This window comes from Protopterus annectens, chromosome 6.part0 (genome assembly GCF_019279795.1).
Source record: "Protopterus annectens isolate FY-2018-M chromosome 6.part0, PAN1.0, whole genome shotgun sequence".
In the NCBI taxonomy this organism is placed as follows: Eukaryota; Metazoa; Chordata; order Ceratodontiformes; family Protopteridae; genus Protopterus; species Protopterus annectens.
The window spans coordinates 78,935,899-78,954,449 of NC_056737.1; the positions used below are offsets into that span (position 1 = coordinate 78,935,899).

Here is an 18,551-nt window from a genome sequence, read left to right on the forward strand (position 1 = left end):
TTTTCTCTTGCTTCCCCCTTTCAGGGCAAACCAAAAGGGCCCCCCGGGGGGCCTTTTTAACCTTTTCCTTTTGTTCCTTTGGCCCCCCAATCCTAGATGATGTTTACTCGGAGGCCTGCCTTAACCCGGACTCTCTACCTCCAGCTCCAGTTAAGCCTGACAGGTACTACATGGTCCCTGACTCACACCAATTTCTATACAAAAGCCATGCTGCTGACCCAGAAACCATCTCACAGGGCCCCAAGGGAGTTAAGGCCTCCATTGCTAAAAATCCATTGCCTTCCGAGAGCTTCCAGATCCTTAGAAAGGTGGGGAAAAAAGGTATATACCTCGGCTACCTTATCCATGATGGCCTTAAACTGTCAGTTTCATATGCTAAAATACCAACAGTTTTTGTTATCACAATTGAAAAGTAAAATGTCACAACCTGAACAACCAGACCTGAAGGAGTTGCAGGATTTGATGCGTAGTGCAGAACAAGTGGGTAAGCATATCTTACATTGTGGTTTTGATGCTCTAGAGGCCTCATGTAGAGCTGCTGTTAAAGGATCAGTCATACGTAGGCATGCCTGGCTCAAGGAACAAGCCTTGCCTGATCATGTCAAAGCTAAATTACTTGACGCCCCCCTTCAAAAGGATGTACTATTTGGTGCTAATGCTGAGGAGTTAAGGAAAATGGAGGAAAAGGCTAAATCAATGCAAACTGTGAAAGAATTTCTACAGGTTCAACCCCCACGTTTTAGTAGAAATTGGCCTTCCAAAAACTGGTCCTTTCCTGCCACAGACAGACCCCAAAGAGGCAGATACAGGCGCCTGAGGGGCAGAGGACAATCCCAAGGATCGTTTAGAGGCAGACAGTGGCAAGCTCCTACACAAAGAGGTGGTGTGGACAACTCGCAATCTTTCAGAAAGCAAAACCAATGACTTTCCCCTTTGCATGCCAACCAGGTCTCAAATGGCAGCCCCCTTAGGAGGAAAGCTGGCATTATTTTCAAAAAATTGGCATATTGTCACAAAGGACAAATGGATCCTGGACATTATAAACAGAGGCTACAAATTCCATTTTCACACCCTTCCAAAAATGAGAGGTATGCCAAACCTGCCACACAATCAATGGGCAGAGGCACAAAGGCAAATTACAGATCTCATAAACATGAAAGCTATTCAAAAGGTACCTACGCACGAACAAGGTCAAGGTTTTTATTCCAGGCTATTTCTGGTGCCAAGGAAGGGAAAAGATTGGAGACCTATTTTGGATCTATCCATCCTAAACACATTTCTACTGCACTAAAATTCAAGATGCTCACTCTACAGCAACTTCTTCCCATGCTGGGCAAGGAGTCTTGGCTGGTAACATTGGACCTCAAGGAGGCATACCTGCATGTCCCAGTCAGACAAAATTGCAGAAGGTACCTCAGATTTCTTGCAGGTTCAACCCATTATCAATTCTCTGCATTGCCCTTTGGCTTATCTACTGCGCCCAGAGTATTCACGAAATGCCTGGCATCAGAAATTGCCTACTGCAGACTTCAAGGGATACAAATATACCCCTATTTGGACGACTGCCTTATCCAAGCGGTCAGCAAGCACATTCTTCTGAAACATCTGGCTTATGTAATAATGTTATTGAACTCTCTGGGATACACAGTCAACAAAAAGAAATCAAGGCTAATACCCTCTCGGAAGATAATTTTCCTGGGTGCCAATTTGGACACAAACACTCAGATGGCCTACCTCACACCAGAGAAGCAGGGGCAACTAATTCAATACTTCAGAACACTAGCAAATTGCACCAGGCTGACTGCAAGGAAAATCCTGCAGGCTCTGGGATTCATGGCATCTTGCATCTTACTAATCCCATGTGCAAAGCTGCAAATGAGGAAACTACAATGGTACCTGAAAAACATTTGGTCTCAACACAGCCACTGTTTGGAAGCAATAATACCACTAATTCCATGTCTGCAAAAGGAATTTCTGTGGTGGGCTCAAGCATGTCAAACAAACACAGGTCTTCCATTCAGCAAGCCTCAAGCAAATCAAGTCATCACAACAGACGCCTCGGACTACGCCTGGAGGGCGCACATGGCAGATCGGTGCATTCTGGGGAAATGGTCCCAAAAAGAAAAGCACCTTCACATCAATCAAAAAGAAATGCTAGCAGTAATAAATGCTATTATAGCTTTCAAGGACCTTCTACAACCAGGTCAACTATTGATAAGAACGGACAACACCACAGTTATGTGGTACATAAACAAGCAGGGAGGAACACATTCTTACCCCCTATGCAGACTGGCCATGTCACTTTGGAACATGGCCATGGACTTACAAATGGAACTACAAGCACAGTACTTGCCAGGCAAGGAAAACACGCTGGCAGACAACCTAAGCAGGAATATGACAGATCCACACGAATGGAAATTGCATCCAAAAGTTTTTACAGAAATAATCCAAGAATGGGGAAGGCCAGACATAGATCTCTTTGCCTCCCACAAAAATCATCAATTGACAAAATTCTGCTCAAGGATCTTCCATCCAAAGGCCTGGAGAGTGGACGCTCTCTCTTTCAGTTGGACGTCAATGACAGTTTATGCCTTCCCACCTCTTCCTCTGCTGCCCAAAGTTCTATTGAAGACCAGAGCAGACAGACCAAAGATGATCCTCATTGCTCCTGACTGGCCAAGGCAACACTGGTACCCACTCCGGAGGAGCCTGATGCATTCCCCACCATGGACCTTGCCTCTAATGCCTCCTCTTCTGACTCAGCACAGCTTCAAAACTCTGCACAGCCAGCTAAAAACACTCAGTCCAGCCGCATGGAAGATTCCTTAGCATCATAACAGGCCCTACTCTCCAAGGAGGTGCAGGATGTCATTTTGGAGGCCAGAAGGCCATCAACTAGCAAAGCTTACTCCGCAAAATGGAAACGTTTTTGTGTCTGGAATGAGAAAAATACTACAATATTTGGCTGAACTGCTAAGCAGTGGACTTTCTTTCTCCTCCATCAAACTCCATGCCTCAGCCATTTCTGCAGAATACAACACTGATCCACCTTTATTCTCACCCTCTCAAGACAGTTCCTCAGAGGGGCTAAGAATTTAAGACCTCCAAGGAAACAACCAATACCTGCTTGGGATCTTAATTTCATTCTGGAAAAACTGACCTTGCCTCCCTTTGAGCCAGCTGCCTCATCAGATTTGCAATATTTGTCCTGGAAAACAGCTTTCCTTCTGGCTATCACCTCAGCTTTTTATCATCTTCCATCAGGACGAGTTTCCTTACGAACCAACCCGTCCTTTATGCCTAAAGTGGTATCCAGGGTAGCTTTAAATAAGGCCATACATTTACCTACTTTTTATCCTAATCCTCAAAACAAAGGGGAGAGATTACTACATTCCTTGTACATCCACAGACAGCTGCATTATTATTTGGACAGAACAAAGCCTTTCAGAAAATCAGAACAGCTCTTTGTGGCCTATGCGGTAGGAGCTCAAGGAAAGCCAATTTCAAAACAGACCATCTCAAAATGGATAGCCCACTGCATAAGGTTTTGCTATTCCTTTCATGGCAAAACTGTACCTACAGGCATTAGAACTCCTTCCACCAGGGCCACAGCCACCTCTGCAGCCTTCCTCAGAGGAGTTCCTAACAAGGATATTTTGGAAGCAGCCACTTGGAGTTCTGTGCATACCTTCTCCAAGCACTACAACCTACCATTATACTCCAAATCTAGAGCAGGCTTTGCCATTGCAGTCTTGCAGGGCATTTTGGCTCCTCCTAGTTCCACCTAGTGCCTACCACCCCTTTCTTAGCTTTGGGATTCTACCCATCTGTTATGACTGCAGCTGTGTATGCACGATGAACGTAGTACGGTTTTGTACCTACCATAAATGTAGATGTTCGAGTGCTAATACAGCTGCAGTCCAGGTTTCACTCCCTCCTTCCCCTCTTGGGACAGGCCTGTAGGCTAACACATCCTCATACAACCTGATTGGGGTATTCATTTATGATGTATTTGCTTGCAACTACTGTATTTTGATTATATTGCACTGCATTACTACACAAATGTATGTATTGCCTTCCTTCTGGGGGCACCTGACATCTGGGGCAAGAAAAACTGAAGAAAATGGCGTCGGCTGGTTCCTTTATACCCCTGTCGCACTGATGTCAGGGAAGAAGCGACGACAACCGATGCTGGACCTAGACTTTGGAATTCGGCCGACAGAGGACCCGCCTGATGGCAGGAGAACCCATCTGTTATGACTGCAGCTGTATTAGCACTCTAACATCTACATTTATGGTAGGTACAAAACTGTACTTTTGTGAGGGTGTAGTGCTTTTAATTTTTTTAGTGCTGACTTGTATAATTGCTTTAGTGAGCAAGTACCAGGTAACTTAAATGCAGTGTGCTACAGGTAACTTAAATGCAAAAGCGACAAACAGTAACTTTCATTCAAGTGAAACAAGGAAATAAGTACAGTAAGCAATGCAGATATCACTAGGGATCCACAGAAGCGCTGAAAAGCCGTGTTTTAGGTGGAGTTAGCGTTTCAGGGAAATAACAAGCCAACAAACAACAAGCATACAAACAAAGCTAGATTCAGCAGGCCTGGATCTAGTCTATGCTACAGCAAACAAGGTGTACCAATTTCAGTAAGAAGCAGTTCATATATGCAGGCACTATAAGCCTTTAACCAGAAATTCCCAGCTCAGAAGGGCAGAGTCCCGCCTCTCCTCCCAAAAGAGTGCAGACCACGAATCCTCTTAATGTAAAACAACTGGTCTGAAGCCCAAGTGCTTAATCCAAAAGACTTAGAATGATAGCTACACATTAATCAAGTTACTACCAAGCAGTAATAAATACAATTGAATACTTTAAAGAATGCATGGATTAGTGCTCAAGTTATACAAACAAAGCTAGATTCAGCAGGCCTGGATCTAGTCTATACTACAGCACACAAGGTGTACCAGTTTCAGAAAGAAGCAGTTCAAATATGCAGGCACTATAAGCCTTTAACCAGAATTTCCCAGCCAAGAAGGGCAGAGTCCAGACTCTCCTCCCACAAGAGTGCAGACCACAAACCTTAATGTAAAACAACTGGTCTGAAGCCCAAGTGCTTAAACTAAAATGCTTAGAATGAGTTGCACCAAGCAGTAATAAATACAACCGAGTACTTTTAAGATGACGCTAAAGCAAAATAAAGTAGGAAGAAACACAAATAAGTAAAAACAGATAAAATTTTATTTTTTTTTTGAGTGAGCAAATGAGATGGGCCTAGGCGGAGTATCCAAGTGAAAATTTACAAGAGGGGCGGGCAGTTTCAAAGCCACCAAGATTAACACCAAGACAAAAACAGGGAGGGTGGGTGGGGGACCTACAGTCACAACTTCCAGCTAGATATTGCTCAATGCAACACAAACAAATTACTTTAAATTGTGTATTTGATAAAAGTGCAGATAAAAATCTACTTGGCTCCACTCATGCAGGTCTCAGTTTGCCAAAGCTCACAGTTTAAACAGAAAGCAATTCACTGTACCACTTGTATAAGACAGAAACCGAATAACAATGAGGTAAACTACCCCCACTTATCACTGGCTATGCAGGTTTTTTAACAAGCCTTAACTGAAAATACCACTTGTATAAGACCTACTGAAAAACAAACTTCCAGCTAGATATTGCTCAATGCAATACAAATTACTTTAAATTGTGTATTATTTGATAAAAGTGCAGATAAAAATCTACTTGGCTCCACTCATGCAGGTCTCAGTTGGCCAAAGCTCACAGTTTAAACAGAAAGCAATTCACCCATTCATTCTTCAGGTAATGATGTTTAAATAAAGGCCTTATGTAACCTGAAGTTATGGTTATCCATGCCAATGTGCATGTTACTGCCTATGTTCTCATGTACACTATGCATCTCTGTGGTCATTCCACATTATGTTCATAATCTCACATTTAACAACTAATTTCTGTGTGGCTGGTGGTCTTCCTGTTCATCTCCATTTCCCAACTCCAGATTCTGGTTCAGTTCCCAAGTACTCCCAATTCTTCTAGTTAATTTTTATGCTTTACTGTATTTCTCAAGTATTTTTCTTTGGAAAAGGTTTCACTGGCAGTGTTTCCATATGCTTTTTTATCAGAAGAATGAGAAACTGTCCCTAGCAGGTAGGTGGCTCACTTTTTATTCGGCAGATTTTTGTATTTCCTGCTTAGCCTACTTTGCATCAAAAAATCATTTTGATTCTCCAGGAAAAAAATATTCTGAACACACACAGTTGTGTCTCGACATTCCCTGATTGCTGGAATATGTCTTTCTTCTGCCTGGTGTACAGTGAATAATCCCTTTTCACAAATACTCTAGTGTCTCTAACTTTTAATACTTTTTTCCTTTTCCACAGTTTTGTTGGCAGCAACTCTCTGCTGGTAGGATTGTGTCTTTATCAATGCAGGTCTTGACTCCTTTCCCGAGGCCAGGTTTGGAGCATGCACAATATGTGCCCTTTCAGTTAACATTTTTTACTGTGTAATAGCAGTCCAGTTGCTTATTTGTGCCTTCATAAAATGAATAGTCTATTCCTTCTAGATGTTCTTCATCTCACATTGCTGCAGTCCTTACATATGGGGTAGTCCGCTGTCCTCGGTCGGCCCGAATACCAAAGTATTAGGCTGACGTCGGTCATGGCCAGATCTGACATCAGAGCGTCAGGGTATAAAAGCGCATGACCGACGCCATATCCTCAGTCTTTTGCCGCATGGTCCGATGCAGAAGCAGCGCAAGTGCCGCTCGGCTCTGAAATTTTCGATTCTGAGTTTCAGACCGAAACCAAGTTGGCTAAGTACCCGTGGGGAATATTTTGTTTTTCTTGCCTCAGTTAATTCCGGATGTCAGAAAAAGTGAATAATTGTATTTCTTGTGGGAAACAGATACCGCATAGGGATTATCACTCTCTTTGCATTCCTTGTTTGGGACCGGACCACGAGTTGGGTGTCGGTTTTGTGCTAGGTTTAATAAGCGCACTATAAAAGAAGGTTAGATTGTGCTAGGTTAGTCTTTGGTAAGCGGTGTAATTATAATATGCCGCCGGATCCTCCGGCGCCGCTTCCACCAAGAAGCGCAAAGACAAATCCTTGAAACCTAGACAGGTTGATTCGTTCGTTCGACGCCGGTCCTGCAGAAGCTACAGTGGAGCAGGTGGATCCGCTGAAGTTTCTGTTGAGTCTCAGGGGAAACTTTGATTTTGCAGGATGTGGCCTCACAGGAGTCAGGTCAAGCTGAAGGGGCCTCTCAGGTTACTGTTCTCCCTTCTATGCCTAAGGTGGTTAGGCCTTCTGCTACTATTTCTAAGGCTTCTTCTAAGGGCAGGTCTGTTTTGCCTTCCTCTGGTGTCCCTCCAGGTACTTCAGGGTCTGTGCCTAAAAAGCACATGCTTAAAATGGCAGAAGATTTGATTACTTTAATTAGAGGTTCTATGCCCCCTCCTGATAAGAGGCCCAGGGTGGAGCTAGAGTTGGAAAGTTTGGATCAGGCCTCAGACGACTCAGACTCTTCTGCTGAAGATATTCAAGATTTTCTCCCTTATTCGGATTCTGATGCAGAGGATTCCACTCCTTCTGCTTCTCCTCCAGAGGATTTTTTTTTCAGAAACTCTGCATTCCATGAGGGAGCATTTTAAGTGGGAAGGACAGGATTTCTCTGATTCACGAAAGAGGCTTAGGGAATTCTTGTTTTTACCACAGCATAGACCCTTGGCTATTCCTCCTGTTTTGGATGTTGTTCAAGATGTTTTCTCGGAGGCTTCCCTTAATCCAGATTCTTTGCCTCCTGCGCCAGTTAAACCGGACAGGTATTACAGGGTGCCTGAGGCTCATAAATATCTTTATAAGAGTCCTAGGGCGGACCCAGAAACTATTAGTCAGGGGCCTAAGGGTGTTAGAGCTTCTGTTGTAAAGAATCCGGTTCCTCTAGATAAGGAAGCTAGAGCTTTGGATAGATGGGGTAAGAAGGTGTATACCTCTTCTACTTTAGCAATGAGGGCTTTAAATTGCCAGTTTCATATGTTGAAGTATCAGAATTTCCTCCTTTCTCAGCTAAAATCTAAAGTGGATGCTTTGGCAGAGGGCATAGAGTGTAAAGAATTGCAGGATTTAGTACATGTCTCTGAACAGGTGGGTAAGCATTCTTTGCAGTGTGGTTTTGATGCTGTACAGGCCTCTTCTAGGGTGGCTGCCACTGGATCAGTTCTTCGTAGGCACGCCTGGCTTAAGGATCAGAATTTGTCCGAGCATGTTAAAACTAGAATTCTGGATGCCCCTTTACAGTCTGAAGTTTTGTTTGGTCCCCTTGTGGAGTCGGTTTTGAAGAAAATGGAAGACCAGGCTAAGTCTATGCAGACTGTTAAAGATTTTTGCAGGTGCAACCTCCAAGTTTAGTAGAAATTGGCCTACTAAGGGGTGGACCTACCCTTCTTCTGATTCTCAGTCTAGGGTAGATCTAGACGTGGCAGGGGCAGAGCTCACAGTACATTCAGGCCTAGAACTTGGAGTTCACCTGCACAATCTGCAGGTGAGGGCAGGGGCCAGTCCTTTCGTAAACAGGCCCAATGACCTGCATTTTCAGCTGCCAGATTCTTCTTCCCTGGCAGCTCCTTTGGGAGGAAAATTAGCACTCTTCAAGCAAAACTGGCTTTTAGTCACCCATGACAAATGGGTATTGGACATTATAAACCGAGGCTACAAGTTCTATTTCCATACATTGCCTCCTTTCAAAGGCATGCCAGACGTTCCTCCTCGGCAAAGGATAGAGGCTCTCAAGCAGATTTCTTTACTTCTTCAAATAGGAGCTATACAGCCAGTTCCTCTGTCAGAAGTGGGGCTAGGATTTTATTCCCGCCTGTTTCTAGTACCAAAGAAAGGGAACACGTGGAGACCAATTTTGGATTTATCTATCCTCAACACTTATCTGGACATTCCAAAGTTCAAAATGCTGACGTTACAACAGCTTTTACCTCTGTTGGGAAAAGATCACTGGATGGTAACTCTGGATCTCAAAGAGGCTTATCTTCATGTTCCTATCAGGCCCAGTTGCAGGAGGTACCTGCGTTTTGGCTGGAAATTTACATTATCAGTTCTCTGCATTGCCCTTTGGCTTATCTACTGCCCAGAGTATTCACAAAGGTTCTGGCTCCAGTGATAGCCTTTTCAGGTTAAAAGGAATACAGATTTATCCTTATTTGGACGATTGCCTGATTATTGCACAACACAAAGACGAACTTCTGCATCATTTACAGTATGTGATGGTAGTGTTAAGATGCCTAGGGTATTCTGTGAACGAAACAAAGTCCAGTCTAGTACCCTCTCAGGACATGTGCTTTCTGGGTGTGAGACTGAATACAGCTTCCCAGATGGCCTTTTTGACCCCGGACAAACAAAGAAGCCTTTCTCTTTATTTCCATCAAATGTCTCTACAGTCCAGGCTGACTGCAAGGACAGTCCTTCAAGCCTTGGGGTTCATGGCATCTTGTATTCTGGTGCTTCCCAATGCCAAACTGCATATGAGGAAGCTTCAATGGTATCTCAAAAATGTATGGACACAACACTGCCAAGATCTAGACACTGTCATTCAGATAATATCTTGCATTCAGAAAGAATTTTTGTGGTGGGCTCAGGAATGTCACCTAAACAAGGGACTCTCTGTGACCCGACCAGAGGCGAGTCAGATTCTAACGACAGATGCCTCGGACAAGGCTTGGGGAGCACACCTCAATGGAAAATGGGTGCAAGACACGTGGCCTGTCAGACTTCATTTGCATATCAACTTGAAGGAGATGTTAGCAGTCCAATTTGCATTGATGGCTTTCAAGGATTTACTTCACCCAGGACAGGTGTTGATTCAAACAGACAACACTACTGTCATGTGGTACATCAACAAGCAAGGGGGAACCCTTTCGTACCCTCTTTGCAGGCAAGCGATGATTTTGTGGGAGACTGCTCTCAGTTTACGCCTCAATCTTCAGTCAAGGTTTCTACCAGGAGCACAGAACTCCTTAGCGGATGTGTTGAGCAGACAAATTGTGGATCCTCACGAGTGGAAACTGAATCCTCATGTGTTTCAAAAGTTGACAGTGTTATGGGGGACTCCAGACATAGATCTGTTCGCTTCTCCACTAAATTACCAGTTGCAAAAGTTTTGCACAAAAATGTTTCATCCCACAGCTTGGAAGGTGGATGCTCTATCATTCAGTTGGAGCAATCTTCATGTCTATGCCTTTCCACCTCTGCCTCTCATTCCCAAGGTACTCCTGAAGGCCAGAATAGACAAGCCATCCATGATTCTGATAGCTCGGATTGGCCTCGACAGCACTGGTACCCACTACTGAGGAGTTTGGTACGGGAGCCTCCATGGCCTCTGCCTTTGATTCCGCATCTTTTGTCTCAGGAGGGCAATCACTTCCTCTGTCAAGATTCAGTCTCTGCATCTCACAGCCTGGCATATTCTGTTTTAGACCCTGGAGGGTCTCTGCTTCCACAACAAGTTTTGAATGTTATTTTGGAGGCCAGAAGGCCTAGTACAAGGAAAGTTTACGCTGATAAAAGGAGGAGATTTTTTCTTTGGAGCAAAGCGAAGGACTTTGATGTTTCCAAGCCTGATTTAAGTGTTTCTCTTCAATATCTTACTGAGTTATTGGACAAGGGTTTGTCTTTCTCCTCGATAAAGGTTCATGCTGCAGCCATTTCTGCTCACTATGACTGTGACCCTCCTTTATTTTCCCATCCTTTGTTTAAGCAATTTCTTAGAGGGCAAAGAACATAAGACCCCATGAGCTCCTACTCCTGCTTGGGATCTCAGTTTTGTGTTGGAAAAGCTTACTCTACAACCTTTTGAGCCTGCAGCTACTGCCGAGTTAAAGTATTTATCATGGAAGACTGCTTTTTTGTTGGCCATTACCTCTGCAAGAAGGGTTTCTGAATTACAGGTCCTTATGGCAGTGGAACCTTTCCTGATTTTTCATAAGGATAGGGTATCTTTGCGTACTAATCCTTCCTTTATGCCTAAAGTGGTTTCTAGTGTGGCCTTGAACCAAACTATTCATTTGCCTACTTTTTATGCAAACCCTCAAAATAAAGGGGAGAAGATTTTGCATACTTTGGATATTCACAGGCAGTTACATTATTATTTGAGCAGAACCAAGGGGTTCAGGCAGTCTCAGCAGTTGTTTGTTTCTTTGCTTTGGGTTCTCAGGGAAAACCTGTTTCAAAACAAACTATTTCTAAATGGATTGGGTTTTGTATTTCTTTCTGTTATTCCCATCATGGTAAGGAGATTCCGCTGGAATCAGACCTCATTCCACTAGAGCTACTGCCACTTCTACTGCCTTTCTAAGGGGTAGCTACAAAAGATATTTTGGAAGCAGCCACTTGGAGTTCAGTACATACTTTTTCCAAGCATTACCACCTTCCTCTTTATTCTAAGTCTAGGGCTGGATTTGCCACTGCAATATTACAGGGCATTTTAGCAGCCCCTAATGCTTTATGATTTTGCCATCCTCCCTTTACCTCTGCTTTGGGATTCTACCCATATGTAAGGACTGCAGCAATGTGAGATGAAGAACATAGTACAGTTTTGTACCTACCATAAATGTAGATGTTCGAAGATCCACATTGCTGCAGTCCAATTTACCCTCCCTCCTTCCCCTCTGTAGTTTGGCATGGTTATATGGTTTGGGTGATGGTTGTTGTTGGGCATGTTTTTGGGTGGTATCCTGTTTTTGGGCTGTGGCCTTTCTTTTTAGGGCCTTCTGACATCTGGGGCAAGAAAATACTGAGGATATGACGTCGGTCATGCGCTTTTATACCCTGACGCTCTGATGTCAGATCTGAGCGCCCATGACCGACGTCAGCCTAATACTTTGGTATTCGGGCCGACCGAGGACAGCGGACTACCCCATATGTAAGGACTGCAGCAATGTGGATCTTCGAACATCTACATTTATGGTAGGTACAAAACTGTACTTTTCTCTGATACATTATATAATTTTAGATTTTTCCTGTGTGCTCTGCCCTTTAATTCTTATTTTTAAACCTCTGAGCAGTCTTGTACTAGGCCAACTTTTTCTTCATTTTGATCTCTTACTTTTGTACTGTTATTGGTTCATCTGACTATCTTTTTAAAGCTTCTTCCATTTTTTTCTAGCCTCTTGTTTTTTGAGTTGCTAAACTCCCTCAGTATTTCATTCCACAATCAGTGTTTCTTTCACCTTTTCTAGTTAAGTTCTTTAAGGCTCTTAATTTCTTCTTTGCCAGCATACAGACAATTTACTAACTAGCTAGTACTGAATTTACTAAATGTGACAGTCTTTAAGTTTTTTTTTAACTGGGATAGTTTAAGTTAAGCTGTTGATTAATGTGCAGCCATGTTGGAAAGCTCTCTTCTATATTCTTAATCCTCTTATTCATTCTGCGAATGACCATCTGCTTATAAAATTGATGTTGCCATCACCATTGGTAGAAGCCATCATTTTTGCCTCCCGCAACATAATCTTTAGATGTTTTTAGATCTAAGATGAAAAACCATAGATTCATGTAAAGGTTGTTTACATGTTATTGGTTAACATTTGGAGTATGATATTCACTTGCTGTATTTCAATGTGTCATAGAATGCTTATAAAGAATGCTTTACTTTATTTTGGGGGGTAATGTTAATCGGGCTGTTCTGCACCTGTACTAGAGGAAGATATGTGGAACTTAGTTTTAAGCCAAAAATGCATGTTTGTAACTTTTGAAGAAACTGGCGTTTGTGTTTTGAAGAAGTGCAATGCTTAGACCTTTTAGAAGATCGCATGTGGCAGACATTATGTAGAGACTGAAGTAAAAGATATTGTAAATTATTTTGCTTTGTGCATTAGTGAGTTAGGAGCATATTGGTAAGATGAGTTTAAAAGCCTATTAATTTATTCATTGATTCTCTGATTGCCTGCTTTGAGACGCTGCATTTCCAAATAAGTTAATCACTTAAAAGCATATTCATTCATTGTTTCAATGACTTGCCTACTTTTGAGGCTCAGTCCTCCAAGTGCTTGTTTATCTAGTTCAAAGTAACAGAGGAGTGCGTGTGTATCTTAACACCTGGTGGCACGAGGCGGGTAATGTTATGTTGCATGGGTTACAAGTACACCACAAGAGTTGTACACATTCATTCGTACACAATGCATGCAGCAGTGGGCAGTCTGGCAAATCACCAGTTCAGCTGTTTGTCAATTTTACAGCAATTGTATATATTTTTTTCTTTTCAAACATATGGATGTTAGGATTTTTTTAATAGAAATCATATGTTTGGTATATGACGTGAAGGGCATAATCAAACAAAGGGCATACTTTACTTCACTGAGTGACATCCCTTTTTTTTTTTTTTTATAAGATACTAATTTCTTCATAACCATCTTCAGCTAACAATGGCTTATGTTTATAAATTATTTTAAAGCTATTTTTGTAATCTTGATTTCTTATTTTAGTTTCATGTAACTTGCTTTTTCTTCTGTTTCAGAAGGATTAGTGCTGTTTATACAGAAAATTGCATCAGCTGCTCCAGCATTACCATTGTATTACTACCACATTCCCGAGCTAACTGGCGTGAAAGGTGAGACAGTTCGATACGACTCCCAGTTATTTCAGGGGAGTTTATGTTTACAAATTGAGTTGCACTGATTAATATGAAATGATAGTAACTTTGACATGGTTCTGTATGGCATTTTCTGTGCTGTCTTAAGACTACTTTTCATAATTTAAATAGTTTTTTAAAAAAAAATTTACTCCATGAGCACAGAGGAGTGAAACTCTGGCTGCAGCATCAGTGGGTGAGGGGGTGGAGTTGAGAGGCCAATATTTCTTCGCCCTCACTGTTGGACAGTGCACAAGTGTACATTGGCGGAGGTCATATGGCCCAGATGAAACAGTGGATCCGACCACTACACAGGTGCTTTTTCTTCCTAACATTACTTTGTAACATAGCCTGGAAGTAGCATGTTGGAGCACATACCTACAGTTCTGTGTTGTGCATTGCACTACAACTCTGTGCCTGCTGGTTACTTACTAGGTAGTGGTAGGCTGTGTGTAAGCTAAAGCAGCCATACCTGATGCAATTCTGGACTCCCACCCCACGCTGAGTGGTAGTCAATTCGTGACTCACCCCATGCATCCTTTAAAATTGCTGATCCTCCACATGAGGTGTGAGGTGATAGGACTATGCTACATGGAGAATGATTAGAAGATATGGGGGTGTGGCTAGAATACACCATTGTCTAGATGTATGTAGCCATCCATTTATTAGTTCCAAGTATTAGTTTGCATTGGAGGTGGAATATCCATTTATTTTTTGACAAACTTCTGAGAAATATTTAACAGAAATTTAAAATTAAACTGGTGCTTGTCATGAACAGATATTGGTTGCATTTTTCTCCTTTTAATATTATGAAGAAGTTTTAACCCTTGCCGTGGTAGAGGTATTTATAGATAATGATTATTTTAGGGTCATAGGTGTGTACTAGGCTAATTAATGGCCCCGGAGCTTTTACAAGCCTAGCCCATAGAAGTGCCCCGGCATCATACCGCTCAGCATTAGATCCCAGTGCCTCTAATAAGTAGAGCCACTGGAGTGATCCTTGGGGTGAAATTTCTGTTTTCCGTCCACTCATCAAGATTTCTCCAAGCGTGCCAGTGAGGTGCTCTGCTTGATATGTATGGGAAGTCTATTTCTGAGCATGGGCAGTCTCTGGGTTCTGAACCTGTCCCTCCAGCATGTTTTGTTGATTGTGGTAATGAGGTTGAGGTCTCTGGAACGTGTGGTGCGGAGAGACTGGGATTTCTTTAGATGTAGCATTTCTAACGGTGCTGGGTCAGACATGGCTTTCTAAGTCAAGCAGAGTTCACCTCTTAGTAGACTATATGAGACAGAATAACTGGAGTTTTTTTGAGTCCGTCTTATGTAGGACATTGTGAGGTACTTTTTTGGCCTTTCCAGCTGTTGCATGTGTCTGAGGTACATGCCAAATAGTTTTGAAGGTAAATAGCTAGTGAGTCACTGTGTGCATCCTCCAGTGATAAGATGAACAGCTTATGCTACAGACTGGTGTTTTTCATCTTCCTCTGTTGCATCTCCTACTAGGACAGGTTTAGCAGACTCTGACGGTACTCCAAACAAAATCAGTGACTGCACAAATTTGACAGATTTGTAATACAAATTTCACAAGAACTCAAAACTTTTTCTAATCTCTGAAGTTACTGCCAACAGGTCTCTAAAAAGGTCACTAAAATCCCCTCAGGTTGGCACAGGAAGGCACATGCAAAATAAAGTAGTTCCCTCATAGTACAGAACAAAGACTGCAGAAGACTTCCTCAATGGAAATGTCATTTTGTATAAGCAACACTTAATTTCCTTTCTGGGGATATGTCATATATCAACCCTGAAGTCACAGAACATAATCTGGTGTGAGAGTAGTAAACAGGCAGAGACATTGAGTTAATTGGCAGTCTTGAAATTAACATTTAACTGTCATACTCTGAACAATGAAAGGTTTCAAGGTATTTTTTGTGAGAATGTATTGGATGGTGCTGCTTTTGAATGGCAACTAAATATGATGGAAACTGTGTATGTGGTTTAATTTCCATAATGTCTACACACATAGACCTCATGAGAAAGCAAGCATGCCTCATGGCTTCCAGCTTTTGTAGTTGCTTTGTTGTATTTGGGGATATGTACCATATTCCGAAGAGGATACTGAAAGAATCATTTTGGTACATTTGCGCCCAAGCTAATAGATGTGCTGAACAGGTGCTGAGTACCAAAATGTTTTCTCCTGTGTATTTGCAGCTTTTGTACCATTTTGGAATTGTATGCCTCATTCTCTTAAAATTAAAGAAAAATAAGTTCAGTTGTATTGATCTACTGATTCAGTACTCTTCATACTGATTGCTGCTGCAGTAGCTTAAGTTGTATGAGTTGTATCCTGCTTAGGAGATAACAGCCGACATCCTAGGCAGGGTATAACCCATTTAGCTAAGGTTACTGCAGCAATGATCATTTTAACATCTATTGTTATGGTAGATTTACTTAGACAACTGTACTTTGACACTCATACTAGAATGTTTAAAAGACATTGCTTTGTGCAAGTACTAAAATCCATCCATTTCAGCGGCACTGAGCATCACAGTCCTTCAAGTTTAAAATTAAAATTAGTCACATGGTTACTCCAAATATTCTCTGTAGGGTACCTTTTGGTGTAGGATTCACTTCTGGTACAGTGGTTTTCATGGGTTCATAGGTATATACTAGGCTAATGACCACTAGGACCCTTATAAGCAACCCAAATTTGACCCACAGATTTAATTTTTATACATGGTAATTTCCAGACTGCCTGTTTTCAGAGACATAGGAGCCAGACCAGGGATGAATTTCTGATTACCCATCCATGGGTCTGAGTTGTGCTTAAAAAGGGATAGGGAGGAACTCTGCTTCACAGTGATGTGGAACCTGTTCCAGAGAATATGTCTGTCCTATTTATGGTGCAAGCAAAATTTAGGTCTTTATATCTAGTAGTTCTGATGCTATTTGTTTTGTGGATGTTGAAAAGGCTCATTCGAAGCAGGGTCTAGAGATGCCCTGTATGCCAGGCAAAAATCATCTGTCAGAAGTCTGTATGTTAGAGTAAAGAGAGAGGGCATTGGGTTTACTCCCTGTATTTTTAGTAAGGAACCTTTGTGGATGTTCAGATGCTGCATATGTCTGGTCAGTTACATACAGAAGGGGGCATTATACTCCAATGGGTCTGAGCGTCGAGCAGAGCTGTGGTATGATCACCTTTCTGGACCTAGATACCGTTATAAGTTTAGTGGCACAGAATATTTTTCTTAGTACCTTGGACACATGCTAGTCCGACTAGGTTACTATCTACACAAGTTCCTAGATCCCCAACTGAAAATAGAAGTGCAGAGTAATGCAGAAATAGTCTCCCCACAACTGTTAAGAAAAATACAAGACTAAGCTCCCAGAACAAACTTAAAAATGCAAACAGATGGAACAGAGCAGAAAAATACAAAGTATTATCACACAGGTCACTTGAGTGCAAGTCAAATATCTAAGCAGAATTGAAATCATTAAAATTGAATTATCTTTCCTTTTTTGGGGTTTTTTTAAGGGAAAAAAGCTAGTTACTCACAGTTGTCTTGGATAAAAAAATAAGCAGGGTATGGTGGTGCTGATTAGGAATAAAGACGGTGAATTGTGTGAAAGGTTTTTGAAGAGCCATCCCTGCTGGAGGTGCATAGAGTTTTGTTTTCTGTGCAGTTATGGTCATATCAGGGCAAGGTATATTTGTCATAGTACCAAGAACCAATGGTCAGAGAAGTGAAATTAATCACACAGCCCATGGTAGAACTTAATTGCAGAGGAGATGGTACTATTTCTTGGGTTCTTCTGCTGGGAAAAGATGTCATGTTTACCAGAGTGCAACCCTACAAGTCCAAAATAAGACTTTCTCCGAGACAACTTGCAGAAGGCTTTATGGAAAAGTAAATCTAAAAGAACATTTCTGCCACTGCAATTCCAAGCGGCAAGTTTTATGCAGCTAAAGACTACCACAAAGTGCCAGCCACCCCATCAGCGGTCTAAAACTGTATGTTCTCCACTAATATGTTAGGAAAATGGCTGGAGTAGATGTGACTAGTTAAATGCTCATAAACACCAAGCTTTGTACATTCTCTCCCCCTGTCTGCTGGGTTCTGCTATGTTCATTTCCTTTTTCATCTGTAGAAGAAATGTGGTGCATTCAACTACCGTCAATAAACAGTGAGGCTGGTAGTGCAGATTTAGGTCCCCATAGTGACCACCGATGTCATCTTTCAATTTCAGATAAAATTAATCTTTTAAAGAGTGTGTGTTCTCTGTACGTTACCACCAAACCCCCTCAAAAATGAACCAAGGAAAAGGACGTTTGCTTTTCCAGGGCCTTATGCATGTGCATGCAGTAGTGCAGAGAGGAGGAAAGAGTGCACATGTGATGTGCATGCAGTGGCACAGAGAGGAGAAAGATAGCACTTGCGATGTGTATGCAGTGACATAGAGCGGAGGAAGAGTGCATGCATGATGTGCATGCAGTGGTGCGGAGAGGATTGAGAGTGCACGCCTGAGGTGCAGCAGTACAGAGTGGTGGGGGGGAGAGTGCATATGATGTGCTTGCAGTGAGAGCGTGCTGCTGTCTACACTACCAACATTGCACTGCGTTGGGATATACCTTCAAATGTGCCACAGTAGCAAAATGTAGAAAACCAGAAATGAGTGCACTTCTAATATAAGTGACTGATCATTTATAATCCAGTTACATATGCATATATTTTATGCTTTTTTCCAGAGGAATATTTTGCATATTCCTTTTATTTTTTTTTCTTTTCATCCGCAGCAAATATTTTAAAATCCATAACTCCTCTTTTGTATAGGGGTTCTCAATGTTTGTTTTAAAATTTCAGCCGTGAGATTGCCTTGAATCTTTTCTCATCAGTTCATCGT

At 42.1% G+C, this 18,551-nt stretch overlaps 1 protein-coding gene across 4 annotated transcripts in view; it reads left to right on the top strand.

Annotated features, from left to right (window-relative positions):
- Nucleotides 1-18,551, top strand: part of NPL (N-acetylneuraminate pyruvate lyase) — a 446,485-nt gene that overhangs the window by 90,995 nt on the left and 336,939 nt on the right. For all 4 annotated transcript variants that reach the window (XM_044073861.1, XM_044073864.1, XM_044073863.1 and 1 more), the window contains exon 7: nucleotides 13,539-13,631. In XM_044073861.1, the coding sequence (XP_043929796.1) occupies nucleotides 13,539-13,631 (93 nt within the window). The remainder of the gene's footprint in view (nucleotides 1-13,538; nucleotides 13,632-18,551) is intronic.